This window comes from Neofelis nebulosa, chromosome 7 (genome assembly GCF_028018385.1).
Source record: "Neofelis nebulosa isolate mNeoNeb1 chromosome 7, mNeoNeb1.pri, whole genome shotgun sequence".
Lineage (NCBI taxonomy): Eukaryota > Metazoa > Chordata > Mammalia > Carnivora > Felidae > Neofelis > Neofelis nebulosa.
The window spans coordinates 85,924,911-85,944,128 of record NC_080788.1 but is presented as its reverse complement, the minus strand read 5'-3'; the positions used below and the strand labels follow the sequence as shown (position 1 = coordinate 85,944,128).

The 19,218-nt window shown below is 35.0% G+C and overlaps 1 protein-coding gene and 1 long non-coding RNA gene across 8 annotated transcripts in view; both read left to right on the top strand.

Moving 5' to 3' along the window:
- RALGAPA1 (Ral GTPase activating protein catalytic subunit alpha 1) overlaps positions 1-19,218 on the top strand; it is a 280,983-nt gene that overhangs the window by 104,413 nt on the left and 157,352 nt on the right. For 3 of the 7 annotated variants that reach the window (XR_009264389.1, XM_058738825.1, XM_058738827.1), the window contains exons 17-21: positions 3,381-3,521; positions 12,362-13,939; positions 15,713-15,837; positions 17,082-17,298; positions 18,768-18,944. Coding sequence is in view for 6 of the 7 variants with exons in the window: in XM_058738825.1 (XP_058594808.1) it covers positions 3,381-3,521; positions 12,362-13,939; positions 15,713-15,837; positions 17,082-17,298; positions 18,768-18,944 (2,238 nt within the window). In the remaining variant the exon portion in view is untranslated. Of the gene's footprint in view, positions 1-3,380; positions 3,522-12,361; positions 13,940-14,635; positions 14,717-15,712; positions 15,838-17,081; positions 17,299-18,767; positions 18,945-19,218 lie in introns of all 7 variants that reach the window. The other 4 variants (XM_058738828.1, XM_058738829.1, XM_058738826.1 and 1 more) reach the window with 4 other exon arrangements.
- Positions 9,657-10,427, top strand: LOC131517105 (uncharacterized). The gene is made up of 2 exons (XR_009264390.1): positions 9,657-9,778; positions 10,020-10,427. It is a non-coding gene; the product is annotated as an uncharacterized LOC131517105 (long non-coding RNA).

Here is a 19,218-nt window from a genome sequence, read left to right as displayed (position 1 = left end):
TTTGCTTATGCCAACACATTAAAGGATGCAGTGAATTTAGGACTTACTTTAGAATACATTCGTGAGAAGTAATAATGTGTTTATAGTTATGATTTAGGAGCTGGTATTCGACTGTTGGAACAAATATATCACTGTTTCTGTTTTCAGATTTTCCTCTTGGTTTATGTTTATTATAATATTGCGCCTAAGTTTGGGCACTTATAAACGTATTTCTGCCAGTGGACAGACATGTATGTATGATGTGAATTTTATTTAATTATAAAAATGGAGAAATATGTGTTACATTTTAGAAATGAGAAAAGGCCAGATTTGCCTTCCTCCTATTTGTTTTGTGTTTGTGTGCTTTTAGTGATGTGTTACGTTTGCTGTTCATGAATTTTGTATGCTGCATGGGAATTCTCTAGTGAAGGTCACAGTTTTTGACATAATGTGTATATTTTATGATCCAAGATGAATTTATGTGGAGTGTGTCTATTTTTCTTTTTTATTCACCTTTTTGAGAGGGGTAAAGATAAGAAGCCTTCAAAAATTGACAGCTTATATGTGTGAAAATTTGTTTTTACTTTTTGATGTTATATTTTTCATACTGCCCTTTCATCTACATAAAACACATATTACAGATTTAAAATCACTCATGCATGTGGCTTAGGAATGTATGTGGCAGTTGGAATTTCAGTGGCTTAATAGAGATTTCTGACTTAAGCTTTAGATTAGTAAATCCCTCAAAATCCCAGTAGCTAATTCATTGTAAATAACTTTCTATAGTGCAGGTTACACGGTTGTGAGGCACTAGGCAAAATTTTAAGTATGTATAAAGACCTACAGTATAATGAAAAATAGAGGGGTACATTTGTGTAGAATTCATTCAGAATCATAACATACTTGAACCACTGTGTTTGTAGAAAGTTCCGAGGGAAATGCTCAGGCTCTTCAAGTTGGTGATAGGAAAGAAGGAACAGGAGGAGTTGTAATCTCCAAGGAATTATGTAACTCAAGGGAGAAAAAAATAGAAGAAAACTTGTAATTCTTCTGTAGAATTGAAAATTGAATCAAATTAGTTTTAAAAGAATCAATGTAATTTTAAAATAAGTATCTCTAAAAGTCACATCTGATTATAATTGTAGATGGTATTTTAATCTTTTGTGTTAATAACCACTACATATTTTGCCTATATGTTTGTGTCTTTGCTCTAGTAAGATTGAATGAATGATGATCTTGAAGTCCGCATAGCTGTGTTTCACGTTAGATTGTAAAATTGTGTCATTTTCTTAAGGAGAAGAAACTAGTAGGAAAACACATAAGACGAGATTCTGACATTTTGTATGTGAGTTCAATTCTAAAATAGTTACTTTTTTTTTTTTTTAATGTTTATTTATTTTTGAGAGAAAGAGAACAGGGGAGGTGCAGAAGAGAGGGGGACAGAAATCTAAAGCAAGTTCCACACTAAAAGCAGAGAGCCTGACGCAGGGCTTGAATTCACAAACTGTGAGATCACGACCGGAGGGGAAGTTGGACACTCAACAGACTGAGCCATCCAGGCACCCCAAAATACAGTTATCTTTAACATATTACTTGACAAACCATACACCAAAGGCAGATTGTTGCCACTAATATAATCCAATCCTCCATGTTTTGCTGCACATAAATTTACCTAAAAGCTTCTCTTAAAGAATCTTTATTTGCCAACATTAATAAAGTTTTTGAAAAATGTATAGTTATAAGCTATGACATATATTTAGTTTTCTGTGAATACTTTCTTTGATTTTCTCCTCCATATGTTCACAACCGAAACTGTTGTTTTTTACATAATTATGCTGGACTCCCCAAATAGAGTATTCATTCAGTAAAGCTTTGTTGAGCTCATATATGCCAAGCACTAGGATTATAAAGATAAGAGGATATAGTTGTGTGTTTGAAAAGTTGGGGGGCTGACATAAAAAACATATAATCCACTAAAAATAGATTGTAAGGTTTGCAAAAGCAGGGATTTTTAATTATTTTGTTCATTGCCATATTGCTTGTAAGTTAATCACATGGGAGAGTCTGAAAAGCTTCACAGGTGAGATGACATTTTGAGTAAGGAGTTTCAGGAGGAAGAGAAGACCGAGGATATTATGAACTCACAAAGCCATGCTGTTGTGAAAGAGCATGAACATTTCAGGGAACATTATAAAAATCTCTGTGGCAGCAACATATGAGAATAGAGAGAGGAGATGCAGTTTCAGTGGTTAGTATAGTTAGTATAAGGTCACATAGGCCTTGTGTGATAGACTAAGGAATTTAGGCGTCAGGGAACCAAGAGTTTCCAGTAAGCAGGAAACCTAAGATTTTGAAATGATATTAATGTTCACATTTTTTTTTACCATCACTATTATACTGGATATTATGCAGTATTGTTTCTTTTAAGTCCTCTATTCATACGTAACAGTATATATAACGTCATTTAAGAATCCCTAAACTAAAAGTTAAGTTAAAAACATGTTTGGAAAGTATAAACTTGATTGTTAATTTATTTTTAAGTCTGCTAAAATCTGCCTTTAATTTTATGAACTGGTGACTCCTTAGAGACTACCAAATACAACTACAAATGTAATTTTTGAAAAGTAATCCAGTTTTTAAGTTTATCTTTAAGAACTTTATAAAGTTACATTGTATGCTTAAGATTTTGAATTACCACAAACTTGTTTATTTTTCTCAGTAACTTGATTTTTCATCCAGATCGCAAATTCAGTTTTCTGTATATATTTCTACTTAAAAATTTTAAATTATGCTGTTACACTTTAATATAAATAGGAGATACTGATTGGAGTAAGCATTCTTCTCCTACCAAGATTTAACAGTAACCATGAGATTCAATCCTTTAGATTATAAAATGTTCTAAAAATGAGTGACTTCAAAACTTTGTTAGGGAAGAGTATGAAATTAGAAATTATTTGTTTTTAGAATTCAGCTTCATTAAGAAGAATGTCTCAGAATGGCTCTAAGAAATGCCCAAATATAGTACCAAAATTTCTTTGAACTAATGATGTTGGATTCTTTTCAGTGTTTCCATTAAATGAACTTTCCAACCCTTGGTTTTGAGAACATAGTGCTAATTTAAAGTGTCTGCTGATTTTTAATGCTATATCATTGTAACTGCTAATAATAAAGAAACATTTTCCTGCTTTACACCAAAAACTTTACATTCGAAATGTCATGTGTTCTCTGATTTCTTTTCTTACAGCTTGCCAGTATTTGCCGTGCTGAAATGTTTTAATTTAAAATTTCCTTCCTTTGTATCTTTTAGTTTTCTCTGTTGCTGCTTTTTCTGTGACACAAGCCTTTCATTATAGTCACTCTTCTTTTTTCCTTCCCCACTTCTTTCTTTTCCTTTTTTAAAGCCATGAGAAGCCGATCCATTGGTGAATGTGCTCTGCCATCGGCCTATATACGCAGTGCTAAAAGTGCTCCTGTTCTGATCCATACTTCCAAACCCTTCTTGCCTGATATTGTTCTCACTCCCCTTTCTGATGAGCTTTCAGGTAGTGCCACCTCTGCTAATTTCTGCACCACCCTTTTCACTTTTTAATCCTGCTTTCAAATTTTGCTTAATCAAATAAACTCTTCAAAGTTAATTTCTTTGGGGGAGGTGTGGGAAATTGGGAAAGTGGTTGAGAAATCAACATTTTGAGTTATTTGAATTCTAATGCTGTCCTTGCAGTTCATTCTGGAAGTGCTAAGTTTAGTGCTGTGCCAATGTCCAATATTTTGGGTTGTAAATTTTTTTGTTTACCTTTGAGTGGTTTCTTCTCAGGTGGTAAAAGGAGTAGTAATGTATATTTATGTCATTATGTCTGACTAAAGATGACTTGGAAGATAACAATCAGAGCCTTGGCTTTTAATTTCCCATTGTTTTGACTAATGATATGGTAAATCTTGAGTAATGCATCTCCATCATCTGTAGTAATGGAAGTAAGCAAGGGGAATCAATAAATGAGAAAAGTATATAATCTTAAGAGTTGCTTTGGAATAAATCTTTGTATTTATATTAGAGTATAATAGTATTTAGGATTCTAAGAACTCATTTTTAAACCAAATAAATCATTATGTAAAGCTCCAGTTTTCAAGGAACCTCAACATTTGGTCATTTTTCCAGTTCTGCCTCAGGTCCTTGATGCCCAGTACGAGGATAAGATGGTCTGCTCTTTAATAAGGTTTAATTACCATGTAATAAAATGTACAGATTCTGGGTTCAGTTCAATGAGTTTTGAGAATCTACACACTCCTATTAACCATCATCCCAAACAAAATATAGAACATTTCCATTACCCCTCAAATTCTCTAGTGACACTTTGAAGTCAGTATCCCTCCTCCCCACACAATCACTTTTGATTTCTATCACCGTAGATTAGTTTTTTTAAAAAGAATTTTGTGTGAGTAAAATCATACAGTGTTGTTCTTAGAAGCAAATGTGTCGAATAATTACTATGCAAAATGTGCTAGTTCAAAGAAAATTACTTGTACATTCTTGGGTACATTAGTTTTTTTAATGTTTATTCCTTTTTGAGAGAGAGAGTGGGAGTGGGGGAGAGGTAGAGGTAGACAGAATCCGAAGCAGGCTACAGGCTCTGAACTGTCAGCACAGAGCCTGATACAAGGTTTGAACACAGGAACTAAGAAGTCATGACCTGAGCCAAAGTTGGACACTTAACTGACTAAGCCACCCAGGCACCCCTTTCTTGGGTACTTCCTTATCACTCTTATGAGTGTGTCCCTGACATTGCCTCATTTGGTGAGGTTGATTTTTTTTTGTCTTTTAAACAACGCATCTCTGCATCCTTTCACTTCCTAATGGATTGAAAGCTTATGCAACGGAAAGTGCATTTTTATTAATAATGATATTTCCGGTGAAGTCCTTTCCATCATCTGTAACCTCATTAAGATCAGATTTCACCCAAACCAAGGGGGTACATATTGAGGGTTAAATATATGTAGGTACACAGACACTCTTGTGGTTGGTGTTCTTTGAAAATATTGTAAATGAAAAAAAAAACCTTATTATTTTACTTTTCTAAAAATGAGAAAATAAAATATTCAATTATTGGATGTGATATGTTTGTGTTTTCTGGTTTAGGATGCCTTGATTGATAAATACTTAGACATATTCTGTAATATGTCTAATATTTTGGCAAATATGCATGTTAAGTGCTGAAATCTTTTTTAAAAGTTTAAAGGTGAGATTGTTCCTTTTAAAATTCTGTGAGGTAATGCCTTAACTGGGATAAGTTCCTATTTCAGAATCCTTCACATTTATGTAATTCAGAAAGAGGTTAATAATTTTAATGGCTTAATGGGGGAGGTGTTCTATGAAGAATGTTTGAAAGGAATTTTCTAAATTGAGGTTTTATTTGTTGTTGCTTTCATTTCCCCCATTTGGGGTAACATGCATTCTGTGTTAGATTTAAAGAGTTAGATAATGGTGAGACACCAGTCACTAAATCAAAAACAGACTTTATCTTTGATTATCAAAATAATGTTAATTTCAGAAAATATGGATTATGTAGAAAAGTATATGAAAATATACATAATCTTCTGAGTGCTTATTTACTGATAACTTAAAATACAGATACCTCCAGTTTTTTGTGCATGTGTACATATAAAATATAAAAGCGTAATTAGACTTAGTTATTTTGAATAAAAATCCTTTTTCTTTTAAGACTTAAAAGATACGGGGCGCCTGGGTGGCGCAGTCGGTTAAGCGTCCGACTTCAGCCAGGTCACGATCTCGCGGTCCGTGAGTTCGAGCCCCGCGTCGGGCTCTGGGCTGATGGCTCGGAGCCTGGAGCCTGTTTCCGATTCTGTGTCTCCCTCTCTCTCTGCGCCTCCCCCGTTCATGCTCTGTCTCTCTCTGTCCCCAAAAAATAAATAAAAGACGTTTAAAAAAAAAAAAAAAAAAAAAAAAGACTTAAAAGATACAAAGAACATGGAAAGTAGCAGCAAAAACTGATAAGTAACTTGTGAATTCAGCATATTCCATATTGGTTGTATAAATTTACATCCCTATCCAGGAGATGTTAATAAGTATCCAATGGATTAAAGATTTATAGTGTATATCAATATATTAAAGGCCCCCAGAAGTCAGTTTTTTTAAAAAGAGACACAGACACGCACGCACGCGCGCACGCACACGCATACGCACGTGTTTATTTCTCAAACTTATGTAAGCATGGAGAACTTTTCCAGGTACACATATTCAGGTTCTATAGCATTAAGGTTCCAGAGAGAACAAATTTGGAAGCATTGAACTAACCTTATAAATTTAAAAATTAGCTGTGAAAATTGGACAGGATTATTCTTATATAAACTTATATAGTAGAATTCTGAATTGTTGGATTTTTTTCTTCATTGCCTCTGATTGTTGGAGGCAAATTGAAGGCCTAAGCATTTGCTTCTTCGGGTGTTAGGTTGCACTGAGGCAGTAAGGAGGTGGGACAGTGATGGGGACAGATAGGGAAAAGAAAAAGAGGTTCAGAATGAAGAGATTTTAAAAAAATAGTCCTAAATTTTAAAAAGAAAATTGCCAGTCTTAGATTCTCAAGCAAACTATTTACTTATGTTTGTAACTTATGTTACAAGGTTTTGAGTAAATTTTACTGTGGAACAGTTTAATGTACAGGGGCACCTAGGTGGCTTGGTCACTTGACCATCTGACTCTTAATTTCGGCTCAGGTCATGATCCCTGGGTGATGGGATGAGGCCCTGTCTCAGGCTTCGTGCTGAGTGTGGAACCTGCTGGAGATTCTTTCTCTCTCTCTCACTGCCCCTCTTCTCAACTTGCACATGCTTGCTCTCTCTCAAATAAAAAAAAATTTTTTTTCATTAAAAAAAGAATAGCTTAATGTTCAGAGAAAATTAGTAAGGAAAGTGAATTACGTAGGAAAAAAGGTTTGGTTTTGTTTTAAGTTTATTTATTTGAGGGAGAGTGGGGAAGGGGCAGACAGAGGAGAATCCCAAGCAGGCTCCACACTGGCAGTGTGAGCTGGATGCGGGGCTCAAACTCCTGAACCATGAGATCATGAGCTGAGCAGAAACCAAAAGTCGGACTCTTAGCTGACTTAGCCACCCAGGCGCCCCAGGAAAAAAGGTTTTTCGTAGTTTTATATCTCTCCCTCATATGAACAGGCTTAATGAACTCAAAATATTTCCTGAGCACATCATTTAAGGTCAGGAGTTGAGGTTTCTGTAACTGGCTTCACCAAAAAAACAATGAAAATACATACAGTCACTCTAGTTCTTGGTTAGAAGTAGAGTTCTCCAGAAAAATATTTACCTGATACTCTTGAATACTTATGAGGATAAAAGGAAAGTCTGTTTAATTCCTCTTATTTTTAACACTAAGATTTTTTTAAATGGACCATCAATTTTCAAAGTACCCTATCTCCATCCAGCCCTTTTTTCTCCTCCAGTATTCTTGTTTAGGTGTCCATTTTCCCTACACTGTTGTGTGATGCTATATGGTACAGCTTTATATAAACTAAACTAGTTGTATAGCTGAATATCCTTGAAGAGTTCTTCTTAAGCTCTGGGGACTAGTTCAAAGGCATTTGCTGTATATCATTCTCATTAGTTCTTAATGACAGACTCATGTGTAACAATTGAAATAATATTTTTTCCCAGGCATCTGCCTCAGGTTTTGATAGAATATTTTGGAGGTTGTACAAGCACTTTTTTTTTTTTTTTTTAATTTTTTTTTTTTTTCAACGTTTTTAATTTATTTTTGGGACAGAGAGAGACAGAGCATGAACGGGGGAGGGGCAGAGAGAGAGGGAGACACAGAATCGGAAACAGGCTCCAGGCTCCGAGCCGTCAGCCCAGAGCTCGACGCGGGGCTCGAACTCACGGACCGCGAGATCGTGACCTGGCTGAAGTCGGACGCTTAACCGACTGCGCCACCCAGGCGCCCCACTTTTTTTTTTTTTTTAAAGCTCTACAAGTAATAGAGGTGTCTAGGCAAGCATGCTCTCCCTGTCCTTTATTCTTACACTAAGTTTTAAGTGTAACTTACTTTTAAGCACTTACTTTTAAGCATTTGGTAACTTAGGCTGAACAGTCTCCATTTTCCTGATAAATGGATTAGAGAGAAGCCAGAAATCTCAGTAATTGTTCTTAAGCAAATTAACTTTTATTGCCAAAAATAATACTTTAATGAAAGAAGGAATTTAAAAAACATAAGCACGTGGGCACCTGACTTTCTTCATACTTTTGCAACTGTTTCTTATTATTTTCTAATTAAGTAATGTGGGATTCTCACCGGAAATTAAGTTTACAAACCTTTCTTTGAATGAGTTCTTAAAATTGCTAACTTGTTTGTCATACATTTTGCTATTAGAACTCTAGTCTGTCTAGGTCATGTTACACAGGCTGCTAAAATTTAACAGTGCTTCATTATTTGTTTTTTTTTTTTAATTTTTTTAAATGTTTATTTATTTTTGAGAGAGAGAGAGAGAGAGACAGAGTGTGAGTGGAGGAGGGGCAGAGCTAGAGAGGGAGACACAGAATCAATCCAAAGCAGGCTCCAGGCTCCAAGCTCCAAGCTCCAAGCTCCAAGCTGTCAGTGCAGAGCCTGACCCAGGACTCAGACTCACAAACCATGAGATCATGACCTGAGCTGAAGTTGGACGCTTAACCAATTGAGCCACCCAGGCGCCACCAGAAAAACAAACTATTTAATCCACAAATAATTTCCAACACTTTCATACTAAACATTATTAAGGAAATCCAGAGTTGAAACTGGGCGTTTCTAATACTTTGTAGGCTCTATAGGAAGCATTTTATACATGTTCAAAAGGTTTTTTGATTTGTTAAAAAACTTTTGTTTTGCTCATTTAGTACTTTAGTATTATTTTAGATTCAAATAATTTAGAGGCTGCTATTTTTCAAGGTAAAATACAAGCAGCATAATTTTTTTGAAGACCATTTTCATTTAAACCTGATGCCACTGTTATTTTCAGCAAACCATTACAAAGTTTTTTAGTTGTTTTCTTCTGTATAATTTACTAATGTTTATATTTGACTGATTTTTTATTTCTAAAATTCTTATCTTTAGACAGATAAATCATTATGCCACTTCATAATTTTTTAATACATTAATTTTTGCCATCTTAAAAAAAATTAATGAATTACCTCATGAATATGTGACATGTTATTCAGGATATTTAGAATGTGGACTAAGTTTTGCCTTCAGATCCCAGCTCTCCACTTGCTAGTTGTGTAGCCTCAGGCTACACTTAAATAGTTTCTTCATCTATAAAATGGGGATAACAACACTTATATCACGGTGGTGTTGTCAGGATTAAGTGAGTTAATATATGTTAGATGCTTGTAACAATGCCTAGCTTGTAGAAAAGACTATATGGTTTAGCTGTCATTTAGTATTTTTCTCCTTAACAGAATACACGTATACAGGCATTTCTTTAAATTTAAGGTCTGCTAGAATTAATTATGCTTAATTTAATTGCTGACATTGATTTCCTGTCAACAATTATTTTCTTTTTTGATGTTATGCAGTTAGTATTCTTATATGCCTATGTAAGAACTATATTTAAAAACTTAAATACTGGTTTTTATTTAAATTCTCTAACAGTACATTGCTGATAGAAAAATATTGTTTCTTTTTTTTTTTAAGCTCTTGCCCTCTTAAACTTGCATAAGAATTTTAGGTATTAATATGTGATTAAAAAAATTAGGAAAAAAACAGACTGAAATAATGGCTAAATTTGTTTTGCAAGGTGAGGACTGGGTTGGGGAAGAAATTCTTTTTTTTTTTTTTTTTTTTTTTTTTCAACGTTTTTTATTTATTTTTGGGACAGAGAGAGACAGAGCATGAACAGGGGAGGGGCAGAGAGAGAGGGAGACACAGAATCGGAAACAGGCTCCAGGCTCCGAGCCATCAGCCCAGAGCCTGACGCGGGGCTCGAACTCACGGACCGCGAGATCGTGACCTGGCTGAAGTCGGACGCTTAACCAACTGCGCCACCCAGGCGCCCCAAGAAATTCTTAAAAAGAGAACTTCACAGTAATCTTTAATGGCTTGTTTAGAGTAGAAAAATTATGAAATACCAGTAAAGGAACTTAAAATTTTAAACTAATATTCTGCTTTTTTTCTGAGGTTCATGTATTTGCTAGGATCATAACATTGGTATTTAAAAAGGTTTTAAGATTTTAATTTTGCATTGGGGCTGATAAAATAACTATAAAATTCTTAAGAATTTTTATAGAAAATGAAGATAGTCTTTATCCTTTGCTAAGTCCTATTAGGATATTTTGTGGAAAGGAACTTGGAGTACGTGTTAAATATAATCTCTGTCCTCTAGGCAGAGGTTCTTATGATCTATTATGGGAGATAAAATAAAACCAAGATACTTACATTCGTTGAGACACACAAATAAGCATTCGTTATCTTCTGCCATAGTAAATAATGGGTATAAATGCATAAATGTTTGGTTTCTGAGGAGTTGTTTCACTTTTTTCATTTAAAAGAATTACTAAATGGCGTGTATGAAGAAATACAGTGTCGTTTTTAGAATATTATATTTTCCTCAACTTAATGATAAAATAAAATCTGTCTTAACTTCTAGAGGTATTGTGTGTTTGACCTGTGCTTAGAATCTAAATGTGTATCTTCAGGAATATAGTGGAATCTTGTCATAATACAAACTTCTTTTGATCTGAATCTGTGTATAAAGTAGCTTCTTTTGGACTTTGTACAAAAAAGGGCTATATGGGTAAAATAGAAGGACCAGCCTCGTTTTTTTTTAAGTTTATTTATTTATTTTGAGAGAGACACAAAGCACTAGCAGGGGAGGGGCAGAGAGAGAGAATCCCAAGTAGGATCCACATTGTCAGCACAGAGCCTGATGTGGGCCTCGATCTCATGAACCATCCAATCATGACCTGAGCTAAAATCAAGAGGCAGATGTTTAACTGACTGAGCCACCTATATGCCCCCAGCCTCCTTTTATTCATAACATGAATCCCAAGAATATTTTGAATTGCTATCCCCATTTTATAAATGAGAACACTGGTTTTCAGAGTCTGGAGTAAGAAAACCTAAGTTCTAGACCCAGCACAGTCAGTAAGTTAGTATGTGATCTTAGGGAAGTCACTGTTTTGCTCTGAATGTAAATCTTCTCATTTTCAGTTATGGTCCTGTTACTTTTAGCCTTTGCATTACAAGCCTAATGAGTAACAACATCTGACTTTTTGACTCTTTGTCCTTTTTTCATAATATTTTGCTGCCTTGCAAAAACAAAATTTTTAGTTATTTCTTGGTAATGTAAAGGCCAGAGTGGATTTCTAGGCACTGTATTTTCATTCTAAAATTTCTAATTTGCATATATCTGTACACTTTAATAGTATTTCATATTGTGATTTTCAATTTTAAAAATATTTTTGAGGATTTACCATATACTTAGCAGCGAAAACAATGCAGTGATATGGAACAGTAATCTGGCTTCTCATACTTTATGGCTTCACCTCTTTGGGCCTCTGTTTCTTCAGTAAGAGAATTAGATAATCTGTAATGTCCATTTTGACTCTAAAATCTATGATTCTTAGAGATGTAAGAAGACATAGATACAGTTTTTAAGGTTTAATGCTTGTTTAATGGAAAGTGCCAATGATAGGCAAAGAAGGTTTCTTGCTAGAAGATTAAGTGGTGTTTGTGAGAATGAAGAATACAACTAATTTTTTAACCATGTATTTTATTTGATAGGATGAATAAATTTTAATGCTATAAAAAAAATAAAGCAAAACACCTCAGTAGAACTGTTTCCTAGCACAGAGAACTTGTGGAAGAGGGTGGAGATTCCCATTTGCAATATGTGATCAAATAGGCAAGATTTGAAGAAAAGATAATGCCTCTTGCCTGGCAAGGAAGAAATGAGAATTTATGAGACCCTATAAGATTCTGCAATGGGATACTTAGATCAGCTTTCTTTGTTAAGAGTTACTTTTTTCTGCTTAGAACTTAAGTAGGAAAAATTGAATAGTAAGTTTAAATTGCTTTATGTATTGGCACAGCTCTATCTTTAACTGCACTTCCAAATGTTTCATCACCTCACTGTTACTATGCATGTTAACATTTTAAAATGTATTCTGATAGTTTTCTAATTCATTGACACTACATGCTTTATTGGCTTGTGCCCATCGTTATTTAAAAACAGATTTCTACTTTTAATAGATTTTATTTCATTGAGCTTACAAAAAAAAAAACCTCAGAATTTTTTTTATTTTAAGCATATGCTTAGGGTATGGTTGAAATTAATCCTATATTTTTCATGTTCATATAGTTTCTACTGTTCATAATTTTTCTTTTTTACAGATATTGATGATGCTCAAATACTTCCCCGCCCAACTAGAGTCAGACATTTTTCACAAAGTGAAGACACTGGAAATGAAGTTTTTGGTGCTTTGAATGAGGAACAGCCATTGCCTCGAAGTAGCAGCACTTCTGACATCTTGGAACCATTCACTGTTGAACGAGCCAAAGGTGCAGTTCCTGTCATTGACAGTTCATCCCGTCATGCGCCAAGCTTGCAGAGTTCCACAGAGGCTTCTTCAATAACTAGATCCACTGAAAGCCACATCACTGATACTCATAGTAGAGAGTCTTCTCTGGAAGTTGGTGATAGCATATATGATCATCTTTGTCACTTAATAGATCCGGTAGAACTTGCAGATTCAGCTTTTGAACAAATCCAGTACATTGACCTTGAAGGAGATGACGATCTTCTTTCCTCCCTGAAAGAATATTTTAAGGAAAACCAGGAAAATCATAGTAGAAATGAGTTAGGTAAAGATGTAGCTTCTCAGGAATTGATTGTTGGAGTAAATAGGGATGAACAGTCATCCTTAGATAAATTAGAATACATAGACCAGGAAAGTAAATCAGAAAATATCACCTCTTTTGTTGGGACTCCTGAAAACATTCAGTTTCAAAAAGAACCAAACTCAGCTGTCTTCATGAGTAGTATTGCACCTAACCAGTTAGACAGTTTTATGAGAACAAAAACTTATGAAAAAGCTAAGGAACTAAACAGTGATAAACAGTCATCAGAACCTAGTTCAGGTAGCCCTTGTGATAAAGAAATGAGGAAACACCTGTATAGACAAACAGCCACAGAATTAGATGCCTGTGTAGATACAACACTAGCTGAAAAGGTTAAGGGTGTGCAAATTAATGAAAAAATCACTGTCCCACATGTTATGCATGCCAAGAAAACTACACTAAAAACACCTGTTAACCACAGACTGCCTCATGTTACAAACACTAGCAAGCTTTCTCCAACTAAAAGGAGCTTGTCTGAAACAGTAACTCCTAGAGCCAAAATCATGAAAATTACTACTAAAAAACGAAATACTGTTCATGTTACTTTTAGACCATCTACTGAGTCAGTTCAGTTTTATAATCCTCTGGAAAACAAAGAGGCTCCATGGAAGATGAGACTACGGAAGCTTGGTGGTTTTAGTAGTAATAGTAGTAGTAGTAGTAGTAGTAGTAGTAGTAGTAGCAGCAACAGCAGCACCAGCAACCCCCATGCCAGCTCAAATAGTTTTACAGAGATAGTGAAGCCTGGTGTGTACAGGCCTCTAGATTCAGTTGGTACAGCATCAGTAAGTAGCAAAACAAGTAAGGAATCTACAGAGATTCCCACCACTATATTACAAAAAGAAGGAATTGCAAGTAATCAGTTAGGTAGTCGTAGTACTCTTAGGTCATCAAGTCATGAGGCAGGACTACAGCAGGGCTCCCTGGGTGGCGTTTATAAAACTGTTGTACATGCTCTTTCGAAGCCGAAGGCAAATGTTTCCCCACAGAGGCAGAACAGAATGCCACCAGAGGCTCCACTGAGGGATCTGTACAGTCATGTAATGGGCTATTTTGGAAGGAAAGCTGCAGGTGAGCACTAACAGTGTGCAGAGCGCAAAAGGAGAAAGACAGCACCAGTTTGGCTTAATGCAACTGAAGCAAGCTATAAGCAATCAAAAAGCTTTGGGATGGTCACTGCTTTCTCTCTGTTTGGTTATGCATGCGCCTTTTCCCAGCTGTATTTTTCCCAGCATAAAATGTTTATTTAAATTACTAATTTCCCTTATAAGGCATTTAGTTAAACCTCTTTGCTGCTGAACAAGATAGGAAAGAGGAAGAAAATAGGAAAATTTTAATGACCGACCTTTCAGAGGCTATCTAAATCAAATCTTTTCCTGAGTATGCACTACATGAGATGAAATTAAGTTTACTAAGTAGTTGGAATACTTTCTTCCCTGGCCCCCTATAGTTTATATTTAAAAGGGCACCAGCTATAGCTGATTGAGTTCATTTACTTTTATGATTGATATACTTGGTTTTATCTTTTTTCTTGGAAGAGTATTATTTTGATATTACATAACATAATGGAAATCAAGGTCGTACAACCAGCACTAACATTTTTTAGTTATCATTGAAGGAGAAATTATTTCTTAAATTTCAAAGTGGATTTAGTTACCTTTAAGCCATTTGAAAACAAGCTGCAGGCTTCTTAGTTTTGCATTCATTTGTATAGAATGCAAGTCCTTAAAACACTTACCAGTACTTTTCTTTTTTCTGAGATTTTAGATGTGCATAAAGGTTTCATGATAGCCAATCATGATTTTAATATGGAACCTCTATGGACAGATTACAGAAAGCAAGATTATGGTAACTGTCTTCTCTTATCTTGATTCAAATTAAAATAACTTTACAAATATAGAAAATTAACTTTCAGCAGTAAGGTAGGTTTTGATTTTGTTTGTTTAACATGGTTTTGTTAGCATGATTAACAGAATGCTGTATAATGCATCTTGCATTGAGCCATTAATGCCACTTGAGGGCAGTATTTGACAGCTTAGCAAAGCCTGGCCAGTAATATAAAGATAATGGTATTTCACAATGAACTTTTGACCAGTGTATTTTCTTAACCTGAAATGCTTTTTAGTTTATTAGGAATGTAAGCAATGCTGATTTTCTTTTAATTGCAGAGAAATTAACTTTTCAACAGCATAATGTGAAATAAATATCATTTTTTCTATAAGTTTGTTTCCCAAGTTTAAAACTTTCTTGTTAATGTAGTCATTAAAAAAATCAAAATAACTTTTGTGGGGTTTTTTTTATATAGATAAACCTTTGTGAAAATAAACCTTTTTTCTTAAAACAATGAAATTAGATTTTGTAGTGAACTGAAATGACACTATGTCACAATTATAGATTATTTATCTAAGCTTAAATGCATTTCTATCCTACTGCGATGTGCATAGATTGAAGGGATAGATTTCTTGCAAATACTCCTTGGGGAAGAATGGAATTCTAAATTATTAAGGCCCTAAGAAGCAGCATAGAGGCAGGAAGACAGATAAATATACCAGTTTCTTTATAGGCAATATTAACCTAACTCCAACTAGTGCTTATCTATCAGCTTTCTTGCTGTTTAAGGTCATACTGAAGATTGACTAACATCTGCTTAGTTAAATAAAGTAAATATCAATTTACTAATTCTTAAAATTAAATCTAAAAGGAGAGAAATTATTCATAAATGCATGTTTGGCAAATAACTGATATGGCATAGGTAATTTGTTTTGAGTTATTTTTGTTTGTTTCAAATTTAGGAAATGCAGTTAAGTCTTTTCTCACTATATATAGTTATTTATTTATTTTTAGTCAATAAAGAGGACATGAGCCCAAAACTGCCCCCTCTTAATAGTGATATTGGCAGCAGCAATGCTAATGTTCCTGATCTGATGGATGAGTTTATAGCAGAACGACTTCGAAGTGGTAATGCCTCAGTAAGTGTTGTTTTATTTTATTTATTTGGTTTTAGCGAGGAGAGTAGAGAAATTAAAAGATACATACTTTTGTGTGTGTGTAAATTTTCATTCAAACAACCTTCCTCTAAAATTTATATTTTTGTAGTATTTTTTATTCAAAGATCTAAAACAAATAGGCTTATAGTTTTGACCAGGGTAAAAGATTAGAATACCTATTTGTTTACCTATTTAGGAATAAGCCCCTACCTTCCTTGTCTTCCCTTTGCTTTTCATGTTTGCTCATAGGTTCTCTTCCTTCCCACTGCCAACCCTTAGCAAGAAAGAGGTCTTCTGGCCCAACTCCCATAAGTTGATAGCATAAGTATTGATTGCTTAATAATTACAGATAACTTCAGAGTAGATTTTAAAGTTATCTTTGTTTATGGGGCGCCTGGGTGGCGCAGTCGGTTAAGCGTCCGACTTCAGCCAGGTCACGATCTCGCGGTCTGTGAGTTCGAGCCCCGCGTCGGGCTCTGGGCTGATGGCTTGGAGCCTGGAGCCTGTTTCCGATTCTGTGTCTCCCTCTATCTCTGCCCCTCCCCCGTTCGTGCTCTGTCTCTCTCTGTCCCAAAAATAAATTAAAAAAAAAAAAACGTTAAAAAAAAAATAAATAAAGTTATCTTTGTTTTGAGTATTAGAATTATGGCAAAATGAAAATAGAACCAATTTTTACCCCTAATAATACTTAATTATTAAGGAAAGAAATACATGTGGAATTGCTTTATTTAAATGGTCCTATTCCATTTGGATTTCAATCTTTAGTGAATGTCTGTAGCTCCATTACGTTTCCCTTTTGGATTTTCAGTTTCATTTTTTTCCTTGAATGGGAAAAATTTTTTTAAATCATTATATATAATCATTATAGAATAACCTCTTTGCCATCATTTTTTCCTCCCTCCACTATCTCTATTTGCTGCTGCTTTTTTGAATTGAATGCTTTGCTCTTTCTACGGTCTTAACTTGAATCTATAGATCCTTTTGAGGCTTAAGAGTCTCAGGCCCAGTACCATATAATAACTGGGTCTCTACTTTAGATAAACCAACAGTAGTTCAGGTTATGGCTCCATACAATTACATAGATTATTTAGTTAGTGTGTTTTCACCCTCCTAACTCAGGCCCTAAACCTCAACATTTATTGTGATGATTGTCTTGGCAATTCAGTATTTCAGATGTTTAATGACAAGAAGAAATTTTAATGGTAAAATGTTTCTTGAATTTTTAGACTATGACAAGAAGGGGAAGTAGTCCAGGCAGTCTTGAAATTCCCAAAGACCTTCCTGATGTTCTAAACAAGCAAAACCAAATGCGCCCTATTGATGACCCAGGTGTGCCCTCAGAATGGACTTCTCCTGCCAGTGCAGGGAGCAGTGATCTTATCAGCTCAGATAGTCATTCGGATTCTTTCAGCGCTTTCCAATACGATGGCCGAAAATTTGACAGCAAGTATCTTTTTCTGTTTGAGCAATATGGTTTTTTGTTGATTGTTTTCTGTTTGAGACTTATGGATTATATAACCATCACCTTCCTCTCTGTTATTTATATGGGGTTCCCATGTATTTTGATTTCATTTTTCAGTGAAATTCCAAAGGAAGTTTTAGGGAATCACTTCAAGTTGGGACCACTTTATTTCACCAAACTAAATTAAAGACACTTAAAAAACAAAAAACCACTGTCCTTTCATAAAACAAATGGTATTCTAAGACCAAACATGTACAAAGGAAAAAAAATTAAAATTGACTTGATATTAGAATAAAGGACAGTCATGGTTATGAGTTGGCACTATTTCATTCTTTGCAAACCACTGTCTAGTTATGTTCAGTGCTTCAGTATGTTCAATACAATTATGTTCAATGTTAAATTACTCAGACCTTTTCTTGAATAATCACTTCATATTAAAATGACAGCAGTGGTATTATTTGGTGCTGTATCACTACTACATAGCTAGCTATATACACTTGGCAGTGAAGAGTACCGATATTTAAAAAAAGAACGTGGGGGCGCCTGGGTGGCTCAGTCAGTAAAGCATCTGACTCTTGGTTTCAGCTCAGGTCAGGATCTCACAGTTCGTGGGTTTGAGCCCCACATTGGTCTCCACGCTGATAATGTGTAGCCTGCTTGGGATATTCTCTGTCTGTCTGTCTCTCTCTCTCTCTCTCTCTCTCTCTCTCTCCCTCTCCCCCCCCATCCCTGCTTACACTCGTTCTCTGTCTCAAAATAAACTAAAAACAAACAAAAGAAACATGAAAACTTTGGGAACCACATTAACGAAGAGCTGGGAGATGCATTGGATAAACATGTTTCCTGCCCTCATATATTACTCTTATCTCAGACTGGAATATATGACTTAGAGAAAAATGGTTTTTACTGTATGTGTGTCATTTTTATTACATATATCTGTAGTTGAAAAGCGTATTACCAGCTATCAAAAAACATAGATAATAGTGATGATACATCATATGCATGTTTAATCATTACTGTTAGTAATAAGCTATGAGAACCTTTAAAAAATTTATTTAATGTTTATACATTTTTTGAGAGACAGAAATAGAGCATGAGTAGGGGAGGGGCAGAGAGAGAGAGAGGGAGACATAGAATCCGAAGCGGGTTCCAGGCTCTGAGTTGTCAGCACAGAGCCTGACGTGGGACTCAAATTCATGAACTGCAAGATCATGACTTAAGCTGAAGTCACACACTTAACTAACTGGGCCACCCAAGCACCCCACAATTTATCTCTAATTATAAACTTCCAACTCTTAAAATTATTTGCACTTGCCTGAGTGGTATGTAAATAGAATAGATTTAGGGGAATGTTAATGTTTAATCATTTTGCTGAAGTAGCTGTGTCTTTTGTAAATATTTTTGTTTCATGGTTGAGACGTCTATGTACTAGCATTTCTTCTTCCTGTAGATTTTGGCTTTGGAGCTGATGCTGGGATTGCATCCTCTGCTGATGTGGACTCAGGTTCTGGCCATCACCAAAGTGCTGAAGAGCAAGAAGTGGCTAGTCTAACCACACTTCAGTTGGATTCTGAAACAAGCAGTCTTAATCAACAAGCTTTCTCCGCTGAAGTTGCAACGGTTACTGGTAAACTTACTCAAGGGAATGTCTTCCTTAAATATATTTTTTTAAGCCACCAAAGAATATGTTTAGGATTTTATTTGATAGGTTTTAAGTATTATTACTGTTTAAGTACTATTTTTTTTTTCATTCATCTTTATAGAAAAGTGGAGGAAAAAACACATTAATGTAAGAGTTTCTTGACCTGGAGTCTACATGGATAAGTTTTGGGGAATTAGCTGAACTCCCAGTATTATATACAAAATGTTATATGTGTTTGCATCACTGCATTTCCTGCGGT